The 18,225-nt window shown below is 30.1% G+C and overlaps 1 protein-coding gene and 1 pseudogene across 1 annotated transcript; one reads left to right on the forward strand and one right to left on the reverse strand.

The window, feature by feature from the left end:
• Positions 1 to 28: 28 nt before the first annotated feature.
• LOC130972909 (alpha-1,3-arabinosyltransferase XAT3-like) lies at positions 29 to 1,603 on the reverse strand. The gene has a single exon (XM_057897245.1). It carries the CDS (start codon positions 1,053 to 1,055, stop codon positions 435 to 437), a length of 621 nt encoding a protein of 206 aa, XP_057753228.1. The 5' UTR covers positions 1,056 to 1,603; the 3' UTR covers positions 29 to 434.
• On the forward strand, positions 1,578 to 17,068 carry LOC130973959 (protein DETOXIFICATION 16-like; annotated as a pseudogene).
• The last annotated feature ends 1,157 nt before the right edge of the window (positions 17,069 to 18,225 follow it).

Raw genomic sequence — 18,225 nt, forward strand, 5'->3', positions numbered from 1 at the left:
TTACATGTCGTTCTGCAATGTAGCAGACTAACATTACGTTGAACTAATATGAATTTTTAATCGTATATTATATTGTATGAGCACTAATGTTAAAATAATTACGTCATTATGTCCACATTTTAGTTCAAAGCTGGTGTTGCTATCCTTGTGGTGCACAAAATGAATGTGTAAATAAATGTGCACAAACCTATTGAGATCTAGCATCACATTCTGTTGTTCCAAATACAGAGACTTGAATCTTTCCCATCCAAGTTTCCCAATAGATGGGGGGTGCTTTATGATCATGTGATCTTGTGGATATTGCTGAATAAGAGTGCTTTCTTCCACACTTATCTTGTAATCCAAGTACTTTAGTCCCATATCCTTTGAGGGCAATTCAAAGTCATATTTAGCAAGCCATTCGAAACGAAACTACTTGTATCAAAACTGCATTCTCAGGAAGGAAAACAATGAAGGAAAACAATGTTAGTGAGGCCAGCTCCATGAACTCCCAATATCACATCACAAGAATTCACCACATTTGCAAAGCTTGACATGCTTCCACCAGCTTCCATTACGATCGCCTCGAATCCCATGCTTCTAGCCATCTTTGCTATTTCAGCTGTGTTAGTAAATGATCTTGTTCTTCTTCTTGAAAGAATCAAAAGCCTTGGCTGCTGCTTCTTATTCTTATTATTCTCATCTTCACCCTCCTCTCTCAATTTGATTGCATTAACTCTCTTCACTGAATAAGAGTCTCTCAGAAAACTCCTGAAGTCTTTGATGGAATAGAAGTACTTTTGAGGGTCAATGCTTAGTTCTTTTGGATACCTTTTGAGACCAACATTCACACCTGTGAAGCAGTGAACTTGGTCAACTTTGTCAATGTTCAAGACCTCATAATTGGACAGCTTACTGAGAATTGCTTGGTACTTAGAAATCCACCAAGGACGCATTTTGGACACAACAAATTTAACTTGTCCATTGAATTGTCTAGAAGTCAGAAACAGTGGGATGATGATGTCTGTGAATTCATGGAAGTGTTTGCCAATATAGCCTGAAGTAGAGAATATCATAGCTGGAATGCTGTGATGTTGTGTGCACTATGGGAATTTCATGCCATCTTTCACTGCCTTTATTGACCATTCTCTTACACACTTACACACCTCGTTGCTTCTGCATCGTCCTTTCGCGCATAAGGCCTTATGGTCCATGAGGAGTTTTCTGGCAAGATTGTTGTTTCAGGTCTCACAATGTAAACAGAGGGAGGATTTTCTGCGGTTCAATTGCAAGAATGATTAGCAGAGTAACCCGGATCGATTTAGCTTCCCATTACCAATTTTACGGTAGAACCGGCCAGACCGATCCAGATTTGATAACCATGCGTGAAAGTTGTTTCTCACCTTCCCTTTATTCATGCGTGAAAGTTGCTTCCCACCTTCCCTTTAACTCATGCGTGTAACATGATTCTACCATCTCTTCTTTCTTTTTATTTTCTCTCTTCAACAATAAAACCCAAAACGAAAGGATATCTTTTTTAATTTCCCATAAATTTCTCACAAACTTCTTGTCTCTAAATCTTGTGTAAAAATTAATCCATGGAGGGAGAACAGGATAATAATACCGGTATCTCTGGTAAACCTCGCGTGTCCCATGAAAACAAGTTAAGAACAATACTTAAAGAAATAAAAAAACAACTATATTTGGCAGCACCTTTAATTATGGTGCATTTTCTTAATTTTGCCATCGAACTTATTTCAATAATGTTCGTTGGTCATGTAAGCGTGTTGACTCTCTCCAGCGTTTCCATGGCCATTTCTTTTACTTCTGTCACTGGCATTGGTTTAGTGGTTAGTTCTTTTTACTTTCATCTCTTAATACTCTTTTTACGATTTCAACAATCGAATTTTTCTCCTCTTTTTTCGTTTATAATTTGGATTTGATAAAGAATTTGTTAACAAATATTTAACACCAATCAAATCTGGTTACACCCTTCCATGGCATGAAAACTAGAAGCAAATTAATTCATTGCCAACTGTTCCTATTAAATCAACTAACTTTGTGTTCAACTCCTTGTTGGTTTCATATAATGACAGATGGGAATTGCAAGTACGTTGGAAACTTTGTGTGGCCAATCATATGGAGCCGGACAGTATCAGATGTTAGGCATACATACTCAAAGAGCCATGCTTGTTCTTACCATTCTTTGCGTACCCATCTCTATTGTTTGGGCAAACACAAAATCCATTTTGATTTTATTTGGTCAGGATCACGAAATCTCCACAGGAAGATATGCTAAGTTAATCATTCCATACCTTTTTGCTTCTAGTGTTCTTCAGTGTCAGACTAGATTTCTACAAACACAGAACATTGGAGTTCCAATGATGCTCAGCTCTGGAGTAGCTACTGCCATGCTGCTTTGTGTTGGGCGTTAGTGTTAAAAGCTGGCTTAGGGAGTACTGGAGCTGCCTTATCAAATTGTATATCGTATTGGGTGAATGTGTTGATACTTGCCTTATACATAAAATTTTCTTCAAGATGTTCAGAAACTTGGACTGGATTTTCATTAGAGGCATTCCATAACATTCCTTCTTTTTTGAAACTTGCTATTCTTTCTTCTGTTATGGTTTGGTAAGTTTCTACTAACTGTTGCTTTCCCCACCGTTACATTGTTCGAGATCCTCTACTAATGAGCTTTTATTTGGTTCTCATTGTGCTGAACAGCTTGGAACTGTGGTCGTTTGAATTGATGGTTCTCCTAGGTGGTCGTCTTCCAAATCCGAAGTTGCAAACATCAGTGCTTTCTATTTGGTTAGTTCTCACAATTCTTAGCTACCAGCACTTTACATGTTATAGTGGATATTATTATTTGCACCAATCTAATAATAATTATTGTTGGGAATTTCAGTGTGAATACAGCATCAACTATTTGGATGATCCCGTTGGGATTAAGTGCAGCTATAAGGTAATTTAATTACTACTGTGTGCTTATGAACATTTAGAATTTTGTGACAAATGTCGAAATCAAGTAAACGGTTGCAATTGCATAATTGTTTGTTTGTGTTGCAGCACTCGTGTATCAAACGAACTTGGGGCTGGTAATCCTTGGCCTGCACGTTTGGCAGTACGTGTAGTGTTAGTAGCAACTATTATTGAGGGTATCCTAGTTGCAACACTGATGATACTGTTACGCAAGGTTTGGGGCCATGTTTATAGTAATGACGTACAAGTGGTTAGACACGTGGGACTCATGCTGCCAATTCTTGCAGCATCCAATTTTTTGGACGGGCTGCAGGGTGTTCTTTCAGGAATTGTTAGAGGATGTAAACGGCAGAGAATGGGTGCTTTTATTAACTTAGGTTCATATTACGTAGTTGGAGTTCCGTCAGCTATTGTATTGGCTTTCGTTTTGCATCTTGAAACAAAGGTATGTAAAATACCAAACTGAAATCTATTATTATTATTTGCGGAGTGTCTTAATTAATTAGGTACTGTGCAGGGACTCTGGTTTGGAATCATATGTGCCCTTGTTGTTCAAGTACTTAGTCTGATGATCATAACTCTTCGTATTGATTGGGAGAAAGAGGTGTCTACATTTTTTTTTTCTTTTTGTTTTTTCTTTGAACTTTTAATTTTGCTTATTAGTTACTGATACGATTAAATTTGTTTTTTTAGGCAAACATAACTACGGAAAGAATTAATAATTCAGGACAAACAAGTACTGAAAGAGTTAATAATTTAGTGACATCTAATGTATCCTAGCTGAATTAAAACTTAATTGATTCAATTTAAATAGAGTTATTTTAGGATATATATGTAAGATAATTTATTTTAGAATATTTATGTAATATTAATTTTTATTTGATTTGCTTATATGATTTATCCTTTAATTTTTTATCATATAAAATATTAAAATTTAAAAATAATAAAAATATAAAAAAAACTTAAAATAATTGTAATTATTTTAAGTTTTAAAATTTAAAATTAATTTTTATAATCTTCATCTTATTGATAGCTATGCTATAGAAAGTTTAGTACCGTTTTTTTTTTTTATTAACAATCTTTTCAGCAACTTTTATATTATTAGGTATTTTCTATGGTGGTCAAAATGTATTGGTGGCCAAAGTGGCTAATGTTGTTAGACCAATAAGGAATAGACATTTGATGGGGATAATATTTGTTAACGCTGGTTATAACATTCTTAATGAGTGGCAATTGAGTAAAGTCCGTTAGGAATACACGTAACGTAAGCATATGGAGAGGGTTTCTTACTTAGGATCTCATCTTTCCAGTTTACTTTCAGGGACGAAGTCGTTTTTTTTTTTTAAATAAATAAAAAATAGGTATAAACCGCATTCGATCATTTCAATTTGAGATTTTTTATTTAAATAAATAAAATAATATAATATTTATATATATAGATATGTTTATAAAAATAATATTTTTTTATTATTTATTTTGTTTGCATAAAAAATGTGATATTTATTAATATATTTTAACCTATAAATTATAAAAATCTTTTGAAATGGTTTTTTTTTATACAAATTTTTTTTAAGATACCTGTCATGTGGTTAGAAGCATTACTATTGATGATCCACAAATCTCATTTTTTAGATTCAGCTTATTTTTATACTTTCCATTGCTACTAGTTAAACATGCCATGTCAAGATTCTTTTCTTTTTGATTGTTCACATGATTTCCACTTCCTCCAGTACATGCCACATTAGCATGCATTTGAGCCCCTCGGTTGCGTATTCCTTGTCTTCTTGATCCTTTGCCAGCGCCTCTTCCTTCTTGCCTTAGCCGATTATCCCATCATTCTGAGTAACCCACTATTTGAAAAGACTTTTTCACATCATGCCCATTTTTGTCGCACTTGAAACACATCACGGCCTTTTCTCTATGTTCACCTCTCCCTCTAGCCTTGTTGCCGACATGCGCCGCAAGTCCTACAACCAGTCTCGTTTCTTCCGCCAACTTGGTGATTGTCTTCACCCTTTTCTCTTGAATTAACATTGCGTACACGCGATTAAGCGACGATAAGAGATTGGTTGCAAGGATACTCGACCTCACAGTGGCATAGCTGACATCATCAAGGCCCATGAGGAGTTAGTGAACATTTTCTTCTTCCCTCTGCTTCTCAAGTTGAGAGCCACGACCAATTAAACACTTGCACCCACCACAGGTTCATTTGGAAATCTGATTACAGTTTGCAAGTTCATCCCAAAGTATTTTCAGCTTCTCATAGTTAACAGCTATGGACACACTTTCTTACTTACACCTTGTCAAATCTGCTTTCAACTGCTGTATTTGAGGTCCATTCACAACAGAAAAGCGTTTTTTGATGTCCTCCCACAACGTTTTCGCATTCTCCGCATAGGCTACGATGGTCCGCAAGCTTAGTTCAATCGTATTCAAAATCCACAAAACAATCAAAGATTGGACCATCCACCAATCTTCAAGTTCAGGTGTATCTTTTCCTGGTTCTGTGTGAGTCCTGTCAATAAATTCCTACTTTTTCCAAGTTTGAAAAGAAATCTTCACAGACCTCGCCCATTCATCATGATTTTTTCCACGCAATTACACCTGCGTGATTATGTTTTTTGGGTTTTCACTCGCGTTGAGATCGTACGGCGAATGAGTTTTCTTTTCACCTCTTCCTGAGGAGTGTAGTTTGTCTCCTAAATAATATTATAATACCTAAAATTGAAGTTGTCTAACTCATGAGGGTGACACTTAAAATTTATAGCCTCCTAATGTATAGGGGTGAACGCGGATCGGATCGGATATCGGATATATCCGCAAAACACAAAAATACTTTTAAAAGCTTATTTTTATTAAAAAAATATCAATAAAATTTATTTTTTCTATTTTTTTAAATATGTTTACTCTTAAAATAATATAAACATACTTTTCTTAAATAATAAATTAAAATAATATAACATATATGATAATTATTAGTTGAAATAAAACATAAAATGAATATTTAGTTATTTATTTTTTTATTTTTGTAGATACACGGATATACGGATAGCAACACAAAATATGCAATTCGATTTGATTAATGTGCGGATCCGATCCATATCCGTAATTTTTAGATTGGATTCGGATAAATACTGCGGATATGCAGATCGAATCCGATCCATGAACACCTCTACTAATGTATGATGCCATGTTGGTAGCATCTTTCATAGTCCCACTGTCCCAGTAAGATACATTTTCGAAATATTATTTTTCAGCTGCTATGATAAAAAGTAGCATATAAATTGATTCAAATTTTTTTTATCATTGATATTAGAATGGGATCAGACCGGCCAATACTTCATAAATTTTAGATCGATAAACTGATAGTAAAAACTAACAAATTTAAAATGAACAGCTTATAAAAATTATGCGGCGTTGAAGTGCAAAAAGAAACTTCTACTACACCAATAATTTAGCAGTAGAAATTTTGGAATTAATTTTAAAATATTTTTGGCAAATGAGAAACTTAAAATTTTTTTGCTATTAGACTAAGTTTACCTTTGCATATATATATGTTAATTATATATATATAATCTAAAATTTTTTATATTTATTTAATTTTATATTTATATTTATTTCTTTTAAATTAATATAATTTTTTATTATATACAATTATTCAAATAAATATTAAATTTTATTAACTATCTATAAATTAAAAAAATACAAAAATACTTTCATTGGTCATAATATATTTTTTTCTATTCATCATAGTTATATGATATTTATTAATATCTCTTTAAAAAAAATAATTAAAAAATATAATACAAAATAATTAACAAATTATTAAAATATAAAAATAATAATTAATTTAATAAAAATATAATTAAAAATATTTATTATTAGAAAAATAAAATTTAATATAATTATTTTATTTATAACTTAATCTAAGGTTCTGAAAATTGGTTCGGACTGATTGGTTGAATCGTAAACTGCTAGAAAAGTGGTTCGAGCAAAAGACGAAATCGCAAATTTCAAAAACCTATTAAATCGGTGAACCGATCGGTCGAACCAAACCGTAACCCGACCGATTTTTTGGAAAGACAACCAAACATCGCCGTTTCACTCACCAGCAATTCCTAACTCTTACTCCATTGCGCAAGCCAAGCTCTAATCGAGCTCCTGTCTCATGCCACCATTGTCGTCATTCCTTTGAACAGTCACCGCCTCGCGCTCTCTCACTTCTCCTCCATCGCGCAGCAGCCATCGCAACTTCCGAATCTACTGTCTGCTCCACCAGTTTTGCATGTTCTGTCTCCCTCGATGTCTCTTGATCGGTGTCTCTATCTCCCTTGGTCACTCGGTGCTCTGTCTTTGTCTCTTGGTGTCTCTGTCCCCCTCCGCAACCACTGTCTCTTGCATGCTCTCTAGGTAATTTTTTTTTTAACTATGAATTTATGATTGAACTCTGATATAGTGAAGCTCTGTGAATTCTGAATTCATGATTTGCTGATATAGTGAAGCTCTGTAAACTCTGATTCAAGTCATTCAACTGTGAACTGATTTGGTGATATAGTGATTGAATAATTGTTCTTTTGTGAACTATAAAGTGTGAACTGATATAGTGATATAGTGATTGAATAATTGATTGAATAATTATTTGCCTGTTTCAACTGAAGTTAATAGTTACTAATTCAAAACTGTGAACTTTGTATTGTTATTGGATTGGATTGTATTATTATTAGATTAGATTGTTATTGTTATTGCTTGTTTCAATTGAATAATTGGATTAGATTGTGACTAATGCTACTATCCTATGTAATGAAATAGTGGTTATTGTTGTGACTAAAAAAATTATTTTTCATCATATATATTACATTGGAATCACTAAATAGACACTCTCACAAAAACTATTACTGAAAACTCTTTATTGTGGTATATATATGTATGTAAAAATTAAGTTTTCCTAGTATATAACTAATATGTATAAAATATTATTGAATAATTAGTCAGTAATATTTAAAAGTATTGATTAAAAATATAGTATTAGACTGTTAAACTAAAGGCCTTAAACTATTGACTAAAAGTGTTAGCTAATATAAATTAAAATTGTTGACTCCTAAACTTTTTTCATTGTAGCTAGTATTATTGATCATACATATAACTATTATGCAAGCTGAGAACTTTGAGTGCAAGCTGCTAGATCGGTGCAGTGTGGACTAGCACCTGCCGCATTGATCGGTGCAGTGTGGACTAGCACCTGCCGCATTGATGGCATTGATTAGTTGATTAATGTTCATGAGAGCATGCATGTTCAATAACCATTATAGAGATTTCATATCACCTGGGGCATTTATTGTCTGCATATGTTGTAATATGAAATAAAAATTGGGAAAAAGACAAATAGGTCCCTGACTTTTCAAACTTTTGACAAATATATTCCTGACAAAATTTAAATACAAAAAAGTCCCTGATTTTAACAAACGGAGGACAATTTAGTCCTTTCGTCTATTTGTCTCTTATACACCGAACGGAACTGGCTGACGTGGCTGAAACGGTGTACAGGTGTCCGTTACGGTGCCACGTTGGAAGGGGAAAAAAGTTCGAAGGACAAATAAGTCCTTGACGTCATTTTACAAATAAAGTTCGAAGGACAAATAGGTCCTTGAGAATTTTTTTTTTCATTATACTTCTATTATGCTTCTATTATGAGAATTTAGTTTATAAAATTAGGCTAATTTTTTTTGTATGAAAAAAATATTGGTGTTTTTGTTGAAAATGAGAGAATGTGGTGTAATTATAGATGGGTGGATTTTTTTTGTGGGAAGTCAACACGTGGGGGGCGTGGTGAACACGTGGCATCATTCTGGCCAACACGTGGGGGGCATGTTGAACACGTGGAGGCGTGTTGAATAATTTTCACAATACTGTAATACACTTCAAATGTCAATATTCAACCAAAACACCAATTTTCTTTCCATATTAAAAATAATTTCTGATAAAATTATGCTTGTATTTTGAAATCTAGTTAACTTGTTTTATTCTATAATTTAAATTATTTGTATTAAAATTGTAGAAATTGGACTTGTTATGTTTCTACTCTTTTTCTTAAATTGCATTAGTTTAGTTTTAGTACATTTGTGTATTATATTAGAATTTGTTAAATTGCATTAGTTCAGTTTTCATCATACCAGTGGCATTAGTTAGCATCAGTTCATTTATGCATCAAGTTAGCATTAGTTCATTTGTGCATCATTCATGTATTAAGTTAGCATTAGTGCATTTGTGTATTATATTAGAACTAGTATTTTTATGCATAATAACATTACGAGAATATTTTTTTTTTAAATTATAGTTCACTTTGTTCTAACAGTATAAATTATGCATGACACAAAAGATTTATAAAATCAAACTACTTTTACAAAAAAGTCGTAAGTTGACAAAAGTTTCTTACTAAGAAGACCAAGATATCTGCAGATAAAAAAATTAAATAATAAGATTTTTAGTTATTATTTTTATATGAAAAAGTCTAATTTTTATTAGTAATTAATTTTAACATTCGTTATCTAAAATTTAAAATAATTTAATGTGTATAATTTTACATTTAAAATATTTTAATTGTAAAAAAATATCGAATGACATATTTTGATTTGTCAAATTACTAATATAAAATATAATTATATATAGAGTAAAAATAGTAGAGAGAAATATAAAAATGGAGAGAGGTAGATGAGAGAATTTAGGAAATGAGTTTATTAATTTTGAAAAAAAAAAATTCTCAAGGACCTATTTGTCCTTCGAACTTTATTTGTAAAATGACGTCAAGGACTTATTTGTCCTTCGAACTTTTTTCCCCTTCCAACGTGGCACCGTAACGGACACCTGTACACCGTTTCAGCCACGTCAGTCAGTTCCGTTAGGTGTATGAGAGGCAAATAGACGGAAGGACTAAATTGTCCTCCGTTTGTTAAAGTCAGGGACCTTTTTGTATTTAAATTTTGTCAGGGATGTATTTGTCAAAAGTTTGAAAAGTCAGGGACCTATTTGTCTTTTTCTCATAAAAATTTGATAAGAGATAACTTCTTTGGATGTCTAGTGCCATTGATTTATATGGCTTTGTTTGGTGATGTCCGTTTCAGATGCATGAACAGGAACTTTGGATGGTATTTTTCTGCGGAATGTATTTATATTTTATTTATTATTTTATTATAAAACGTTTTTTTCGGTTTAATTACAGTCAAACCAATTAAACTTATAAACTAATAAATCAATAACTAGAATGGTTCGATGACCGATTCGGTTTTCAAAACCTTGACTTAATTAACCAGTTCGACTAATCATCTAAGAGTTGATCTAATGACTTTGAAATAGCTTTAAATTTAGGTTCAAAGAGAACTAATATGTTTTTCTCAACCCGTCATTCCAATCATAACAAGAATTGATTAAAAGAAAACGTATATGGGTGTGTTTGGTTTTGCGCTGGGAAAAGAGAAGTGATTTTAGTTCTGAACGCACGTTTAAGTGAAGCTAAAAGTTGTAGTTTCTATATTTATGGTGGTTGATTACGGTTAAAAAATTAGGTGAGAAATTTATTTCTTTTCTACTAACCTTATGCCTTCATTTTCTTCTATAAAGAGGATACAAATAACAATGTACTTTTGCAATAGTTTTTTGTGGTTGTTCGTTCTAATTTTTTTTCGTCAAAATCTTTTGAATTTGTTTCGATCGTTGTCAAAATAAATATTTTAATTTTTTTATTATTTTTAGTACTTTTTTTATATTTTAATTTTTTTATTTTTTATTGTATTTTTTTATTTATATGATAAATATTTTTATATTATTTTTTTAGTGTTCTGATGTGATGTTTTTAGAATTTATATTACTTCCTAGTTCATATAAAAAAATTTTTATATGTATATTTTTTAGGAAGTTTTTTTTATATTTTTATTTGGTTTTGTTCATATAATTTCTATTTTTTTATTGTATTTTTTTATTCATTAGACAAATATTGTTGTTTTTTTTATTTTTTGTAGTACTCTGATCTTTCAAGTATTTTATTAATTTTATGATATTTTTATTATTTTTTGTTAGTATAAATTTTTTTTTCCTATTTTCTACTGTACTATATTTATGTTATGTATGAAATTTTTATTTTTTATTTAATTTTATTCATATAAATTTCATTTACTTTTTATTGTAAATTTTTTGTACATATGATATATGTGGTTGATTTTATAAAATTTTTATTATTTCTTATTTGTATGAGTTTTATTTTTTTATTCGTACTTTATTTTTTTTCATACTCTAAATTAAAATGATAAAATAATATAAAAAATTATTTAAATTAATGTCTCTTTTGGTAATTTTTTATTTAAAAATAATTTTAAATAGTATAATCTAAATATTTATTTTACTAAAATTCATTTTCATATAAACATAAATCACATTAACACAAACTTATTTTTTATCAAAATTAAATTTACAAAATTAATTTTATACAAATTACTGTTTGTAAACCGAAATGTAAACACACACATAGCAATTTAAACCCATTTACGTTTTAAAAATAGAATAAAAATAGAAAAAAAAAACTAAAAAAACTCCAAAAACATGATTGATTCATACTGTGAGGGCACATTGCAGATATACAGTAGTGGTTTGTATCTAGGAACACATCTTTAACCGCATTCTCAGCTTCCCTTCTCCTAACCTCTTTCATTCACATTGCTAAGCAAATCCATATTTTTATAACAATATATCAATGGAAAAAGTATAATTCAATATAAAACTCCACATCAACTTGGTTGAGACTTGCCACCCAATTTTTCTTTTGTCTCAAGCAGGAGTACTGTGTTCAGCATCTACAAAAAAAAATTAGGAATAATGAAAATTGATGAAATTTTAGGACAAAGATTAAATTTTTTATAATATATTTTTTAGAAATATTTTAAATTTTTTAATTTTAAATTTATTTTTTAATTTTATATTTATTTTAAATAAATATTAAAATATAACTCAATCTAATATATTTTATATTAAATATAATATAAATATTTAATTTAATTATTGTCTTCTAAGTTTTATTTTTAATTTTAATTTACTGAAAAATACAACCTATTTTCTTATTTTCTTTCTTTCATGTGGTACTCTACTGAATGTCACATAACTAATTATTAGTACTTGGTATTAGTATATGATTATTTTTTATGATTTCAAGTTTTAACGCCTTAAATTCCAGATAATGGCAAGTACTACCTACAACCAAGGGTCTAAATTTAAATAAAAATGAATTGACTTTTGTAAGCCACGAAATTTCATTATTGTGAGGAGTTGATAATACTAAGTGATAACGAAATAATATAACTAAAGATAAAAATATTGTGATTAATACTTTTTTATATTAATGTTACATTTGAGGCCGTCAATTCTTAATTTTTTTAATTAAAAATATGAGTTCATTAACATAAATATTTATTCTTTAAAAGTTGCTAAAAACATTATTATTAAAAAAGGCTGTTGTCATGACAAATTTTAGAAGGTTAGATTTAACGGTGTTTGTATAATTTTCTAGAGTGTTTGAAAATGTTCTAGATAGTTTTGAAACGTTCTAGAATGTCCTAGAAGATTCCGAAATACCCTAGAAGACTCTAGAAGATCATAGAATATTCTAGAAGAATATGGATGTATATAAAAATATGAAGAGTAATATGGAACAATCTAAAAGTATTTAGAAAGTAGTGGTAGGATAGATATTTGTAAAGAATGTTCTAGATGATTAATCTAGACCGTTAATTAGATTTATAATTCTAATCATCCATTAAGGAGGTGGATGACTATAAATAGGAGATGAGAGTTAGTGAGAGTTAAGGTGTGAATCATTTGTAATAAACACTTGAGTAATAAAGTGTTCTTTCCACCAAAGTTTCATTTCTCTTGTGCTCTCTTGTGTTCTTAGCTTTCTTGCTAAGTATTGAGAGTTATGCTGACTTGGTCTTTGCTCAAGAGGTTGAGTAAGTTCGAGTGCCGACACGGTGGCGTTGGAGTGTGTCCAAGGCCGTGACACTGTGCTAAACTTTCTAATTTCTATAGCATAGTCATTAACAAGATAAAGATTAGTAGATTATAAAAAGTATTTTAAATTTTAAAACTTAAAATAATTACAATATTTTTAGTTTTTTTTTTACTTTTTTTTTTATTTTTAAACTTTAATATTTCATATGATCAAAAGTTAAAATATTAAATATTTGTAGTTATTACCTTTTAAAAAGATATTCATATATCACAAAAAGTATATAAAAATATTACAATAATATTATTTTCTAAATATATGATAAATACCCTAACATTACTAGTCTCTACCTTAAATATTAATTTTCTATCTAATGTTAGCTCAAATAACAATAAAAGGTGGTATTATTGCTATGCCTAAATTTTTTTTTTCACAAATTATTCATTTTTAAATTTTTATGGTTAGAGGGACACTCAGACATCACATAAATTGACATGAATAAAGGTACGAAAAATAAAAATAAAATAAAACAAAATAAAATAGTATTTTTATATTTTATTTAAAAATAAACAAAATACAAGACAAAACAAATTATTAAAAAATCATAGGACATCTTTTAAATCTTTTAAATGCAAAAACTCAAAGTGAAAACTTTTAGATATGATTCAGTGCAATAAATTTAAGAGACAAATATTCTTAATCATCAAATTCAAAATAAGAGAATTTTCTTTAAAATTAAAATAATGTCTATAATCTATACCTGCCAAGTTATGTGAACAGAACATTCAAATACTTCATTTATTAATTAAATTCAGATGAATCCTCAGTTAGTTCTTGGATAATTATTGAATGAGATCCGTTGGCTACTTAGTATTAACATTACTGAATTTAGAACATACATGAAGGAAAGAATTTTGCTGGTGCAGTGCAATTCAATTTATATCAATGTGGGTTCAATTTATATCAATGTGACAATGTGGGTTCAAAAAACTTCTCATGTTATTAAATCATTATAACTCATTAGTTGTCTTTGCCTGCACAAAGAAACAAATTAAACGATATGAGTAACTAACCCGCACTAAAAGTATGACGAAAAAAACCAAAAAGAAAGGAAGTAAAAAAATTGACACCTCTTGCTCCCAATCAATGCAGACAATTATTATGATGATCAGACCAAGTACTTGAACAAAAAGGGCTCATATGATTCCAAGCCACAGTCCCTACATATTAATATGTACATAATTAAGCCACTCTACATATAATAACTAGAGACTTCAGTTTGGTATCTACGTACCTTTGCTCCAATATGCAAAATGAAAAATTTTATGATCCTAGTGCTGGAGAATTACTCATAGATGGGGTTAACTTAAAGAATTTCCAACTTAGATTGATAAGAAAACAAATGGGTTTGGTTGGTCAAGAACCTACTCTTTTTACAGCAAACACACCAATTTTAGATTTTTTAATTTGATAAAAATATAAGTCACGTTTTTAGGGAACAGAGGAGCTGCCATATCAAATGATGTATCTTATTGGGTGAATGTGTTAATAATTAATTATATCAAGTTTTTACCTTCATGAAATGCCTCGACTGACCCAGTCCCAAGTTTGTGAACATGAAAGAGAAAACTTGATGTAGAGAACAAGTATCAAAGGTTCTATCATTATCGTTAGCTTTAACTAGTTCGAATATACATGCATTGTTGGGCATAGTTGAAAAGATTATGATAAAAAAAAATAAGTCACTGATTGAGCTTCCTAGACTTGTACATATCATGGCCGGTATATCATGCATGTTATATATAAATAAAGGGAAGGTGGAAAGCAACTTCTACGTTCCAATTTAGTAATTTTTGGAGTAAATACTCGACCCTCAACCTTTTTATTTTACGACTATGATCTTTGGTTAAAAAATTCGTTAAATAATAACAAAAATTAGTTTTGTGAGGATTTTATTTGTAATTTGTGGGGGTTTTAAACCTCCACAAATTATTAATAAGTTTGTTTTTAAAAAATTTCTTCACCAATAGTGGTTAAGTGAAGAAAAATCATTGATAAAAATGATACCGCCAAAAAAATAATTGTAGAACAAATAATTTTTAAAGAAAAAAATAACATCGAATAAGAAATGAAAGAAGAGAATTTTAATGTTGATAATATTGGTATTGGTGATGATAACAGTAGAGGAGATAATGATGATGATAAAGCAATAAAAATAAGGTTTAATTACTCTGTTGGTCCCTATAGTTTCGTGAAATTTTCAATTAAGTCTCTATACTTTTTTTCCTTTTAATTTGGTCCCTGCACTAATTTTTTTTTCAATTAAGTCCCTACCGTGACCAAACAGTTAGATTTAACGGAATATTCTGTTCCTAAATTAAAGATTCTCTAACTTTTTCCTAAATCTCTATTTCTCTTTTACACTTATTTTCTGAAATACCAAAATAACCCTCCCACACTTAGAATAAAAAACCTAGCTAGCCCTCAGTTGCTCTGTGGAGATCGCATTCACTATCATCTCCTGCGTCGGTCCATCGTCTTCATCCATCTGTGGCGTCGTCTGCAACGGACGCTTGGTGGTCGGCCGTCCGTCGCCTCCTTCTCTCTACGTTGGTTTGTTCTACGTTATTCTGTTCGGAGGTCTTCTGCGCTATTTTCCCATCTAAGCCGTCGCCGTCCCTCCCGGTGCTTTGCCTCGCCTGACGTCGCTACACCGCACCGCACCGAGCCTCGCCGCGCCTGACCTCCCATCTGGCCTCTCGTCCCCGCGCCGCGCCTCTTCTCGATCTCCCTGTACTCGATCTGTCACAAAACAGGTAACATATAACATTTAATTTTTTTTTCAGCTTTTAAAACTTGATGTAACATGTTCATGCTAATTTTAATTTTCAAAAAATATGGCATTGGTTGAGTACCTAATTTTTGAATTGATTTCTGAATTGTTTTGATATAGTAATTTAGGATTTACAATATGAATATTTATGTATAGAAATTTTGTTAATTGGTGAATTGAAATATAAATTAATTTTTTGTTGATGATGAATTTTGTTTATTGTTGATTATTGATTGTTGTTTGTTGTTGCTGGGATGATGCTGCTTTATTAGGACTCTGTAATTTTTATCTGTAATTAATTGATTATGTTAGAAATAAGGAAAGAGGTGAGATTGGAGATAAGGTGTTTGATTAAATGCCTTTGAGAGAGTTGAATTGATTATGAGTTATGATTATGTATTTTATCTATAATTAATTGATTATGAGTTTAATTGATCATTTTATCTATAATTAATTGATTATTTTATCTACAATGCATCTTCCTGCTCTTTCTCAGGATGTTGATGGGTGTGTTCCCTTCTTTTAGGAAGCTGATGCCGATGAAAATCTTGTTCTTGCAGATGAGAAAGAGGTTGTAACTAAGAGCTGTGGGACATCTTTTACACTATTTTTTAAAGGTAATATTAAAATGATTTTATGTGAAAAATTGGTGACTGTTTTGTGCCTGCTGTGCTGAGTATTTTCTGTGAGAATTCACGTTTTAAAGATATGCTCGTGAAAAGTGAATTAAGGGAAAGAAGAGAAATTATTTATCCTCCTAATGGTTCCTTTTAAGCATCTTAACTAAATGATAGAAGAACTTATTGGCTTTTAAAGTTTTCAGAACATTGAAATTATATACTTCTTATTTCATTTAGCATTTAGAAGGATGTTTAGGAATTCTAGAATGCTATATCAATATCCTTACTCGGGGAAGAAAGGAATTAAGAGTTGGTAATCCAGGAATGGAAAATGTAGGTACATAGATATTTTCTTTTTCCTCACCCACCTTTATTTTTTATGGTTTACTTTGCAATATCTTTCCCAATTCAAGGTTCTCTTATTATTCCAAATTATACATCATGCGGCAAAAAATAACTTATATTGCTGCTTGTTTAGGATTCTTCTTTACAACATCCGAAGGTTTGAGCAATTTTAAGCATTCACTTAATGAGCTGAAGTCTATCCCAAGAGTTGACAGTTCTGGTCAGGTGTGTGGTGTAACTTTTAAAGTGGATGAGGCTAAAAAGGAATCAACTGACATGTCAAGGGTTGGAAGTGCTGCTAACTGGTCGAATAATATCTAAATATGAATTCTGTTTGAACTAAGACTTTTATTATATGCTAGACTCGGTTAAATTTTCATGTTCTAGTACTAAAAAATATGTTGATGTCAGAGCTAGATCATATAATTGTCAAGCCTATACCATACTTGGCTAGAGATGGTCTTGGAACTGCATTCCCGTTCTTTTATATTGAGTCAAATGTAATATTACATTATCATAATGAATAATTAAAGAATGGAACTGAATTTTATATATATTTATTATTATTATTTCTATTTTATTTTATCTATTTTTTTTATGTTCTTAAGATAAGGTATTTTAAAAATAAAAAAGATATTTTTGATATAATTTATATATAAATAAGCAAAAGAATGATAGTGACAAAATAAAAGAAATTATAGGAATATCTTTCATGTTGTAGAATCAATGAATAAGGATTATAGAAATATCTTTCATTGAATATTTATAGTTTTACCGGATTTTCAATTAGGTCTTTATATTTTTTTTTTTCAATTTGGTCCCTAAGGGTATACAAGTAATTTCATAATTTACTAACATTTTTTTAACGTTTAACGTTAAGAGGGACTAAATTGAAAAAAAAATAATGTATAGGGACCCAATTAAAAGGAAAAAAAGTATAGGGACCTAATTAAAAATTTTGCGAAACTATAAGGACCAACAGAGTAATTAAACCTAAAAATAATAGAGGTAGGAGAGATAATAATGAGAATGAAGAAGGTAGTGGTAGTAATTGGTTATATTGTTGAAAAGAATTTTATAGAGATTTAAATCCCCCACAAAATACAAATAAGATATCCACAAAAGAATAAGTTAGAGTAAGAACAATCATTAAATTATCAAAAGAATAATATAATAGAATGAATATATAAAAAATATTATAAAAAATTATAAATTATACCTTAAAATGATCAACTTCGATGAAAAACAAAAATACATTCTTTATTCTACGAAGTAGTCAAGGAAAAATAATAAATTAAAAAATGAGTTTACTCTCAAATCTAGGCTCACGAACCACAAAAAATACTATATATAGACTTTATTAGAACAAAAATAATTATATAAATTAATTATCATTAAGTTAATTTTTTATTATTTACGTTATACATCATATATTTACCATGATTGAATAAGCCATTATTATATCATATACATTTTTA

This window comes from Arachis stenosperma, chromosome 4 (genome assembly GCF_014773155.1).
Source record: "Arachis stenosperma cultivar V10309 chromosome 4, arast.V10309.gnm1.PFL2, whole genome shotgun sequence".
Lineage (NCBI taxonomy): Eukaryota > Viridiplantae > Streptophyta > Magnoliopsida > Fabales > Fabaceae > Arachis > Arachis stenosperma.

Coding starts and splice junctions, on each gene's coding strand:
- LOC130972909 (XM_057897245.1), bottom strand. CDS start 1,055: ATGATATTCTCTACTTCAGGCTATATTGGCAAACACTTCCATGAATTC.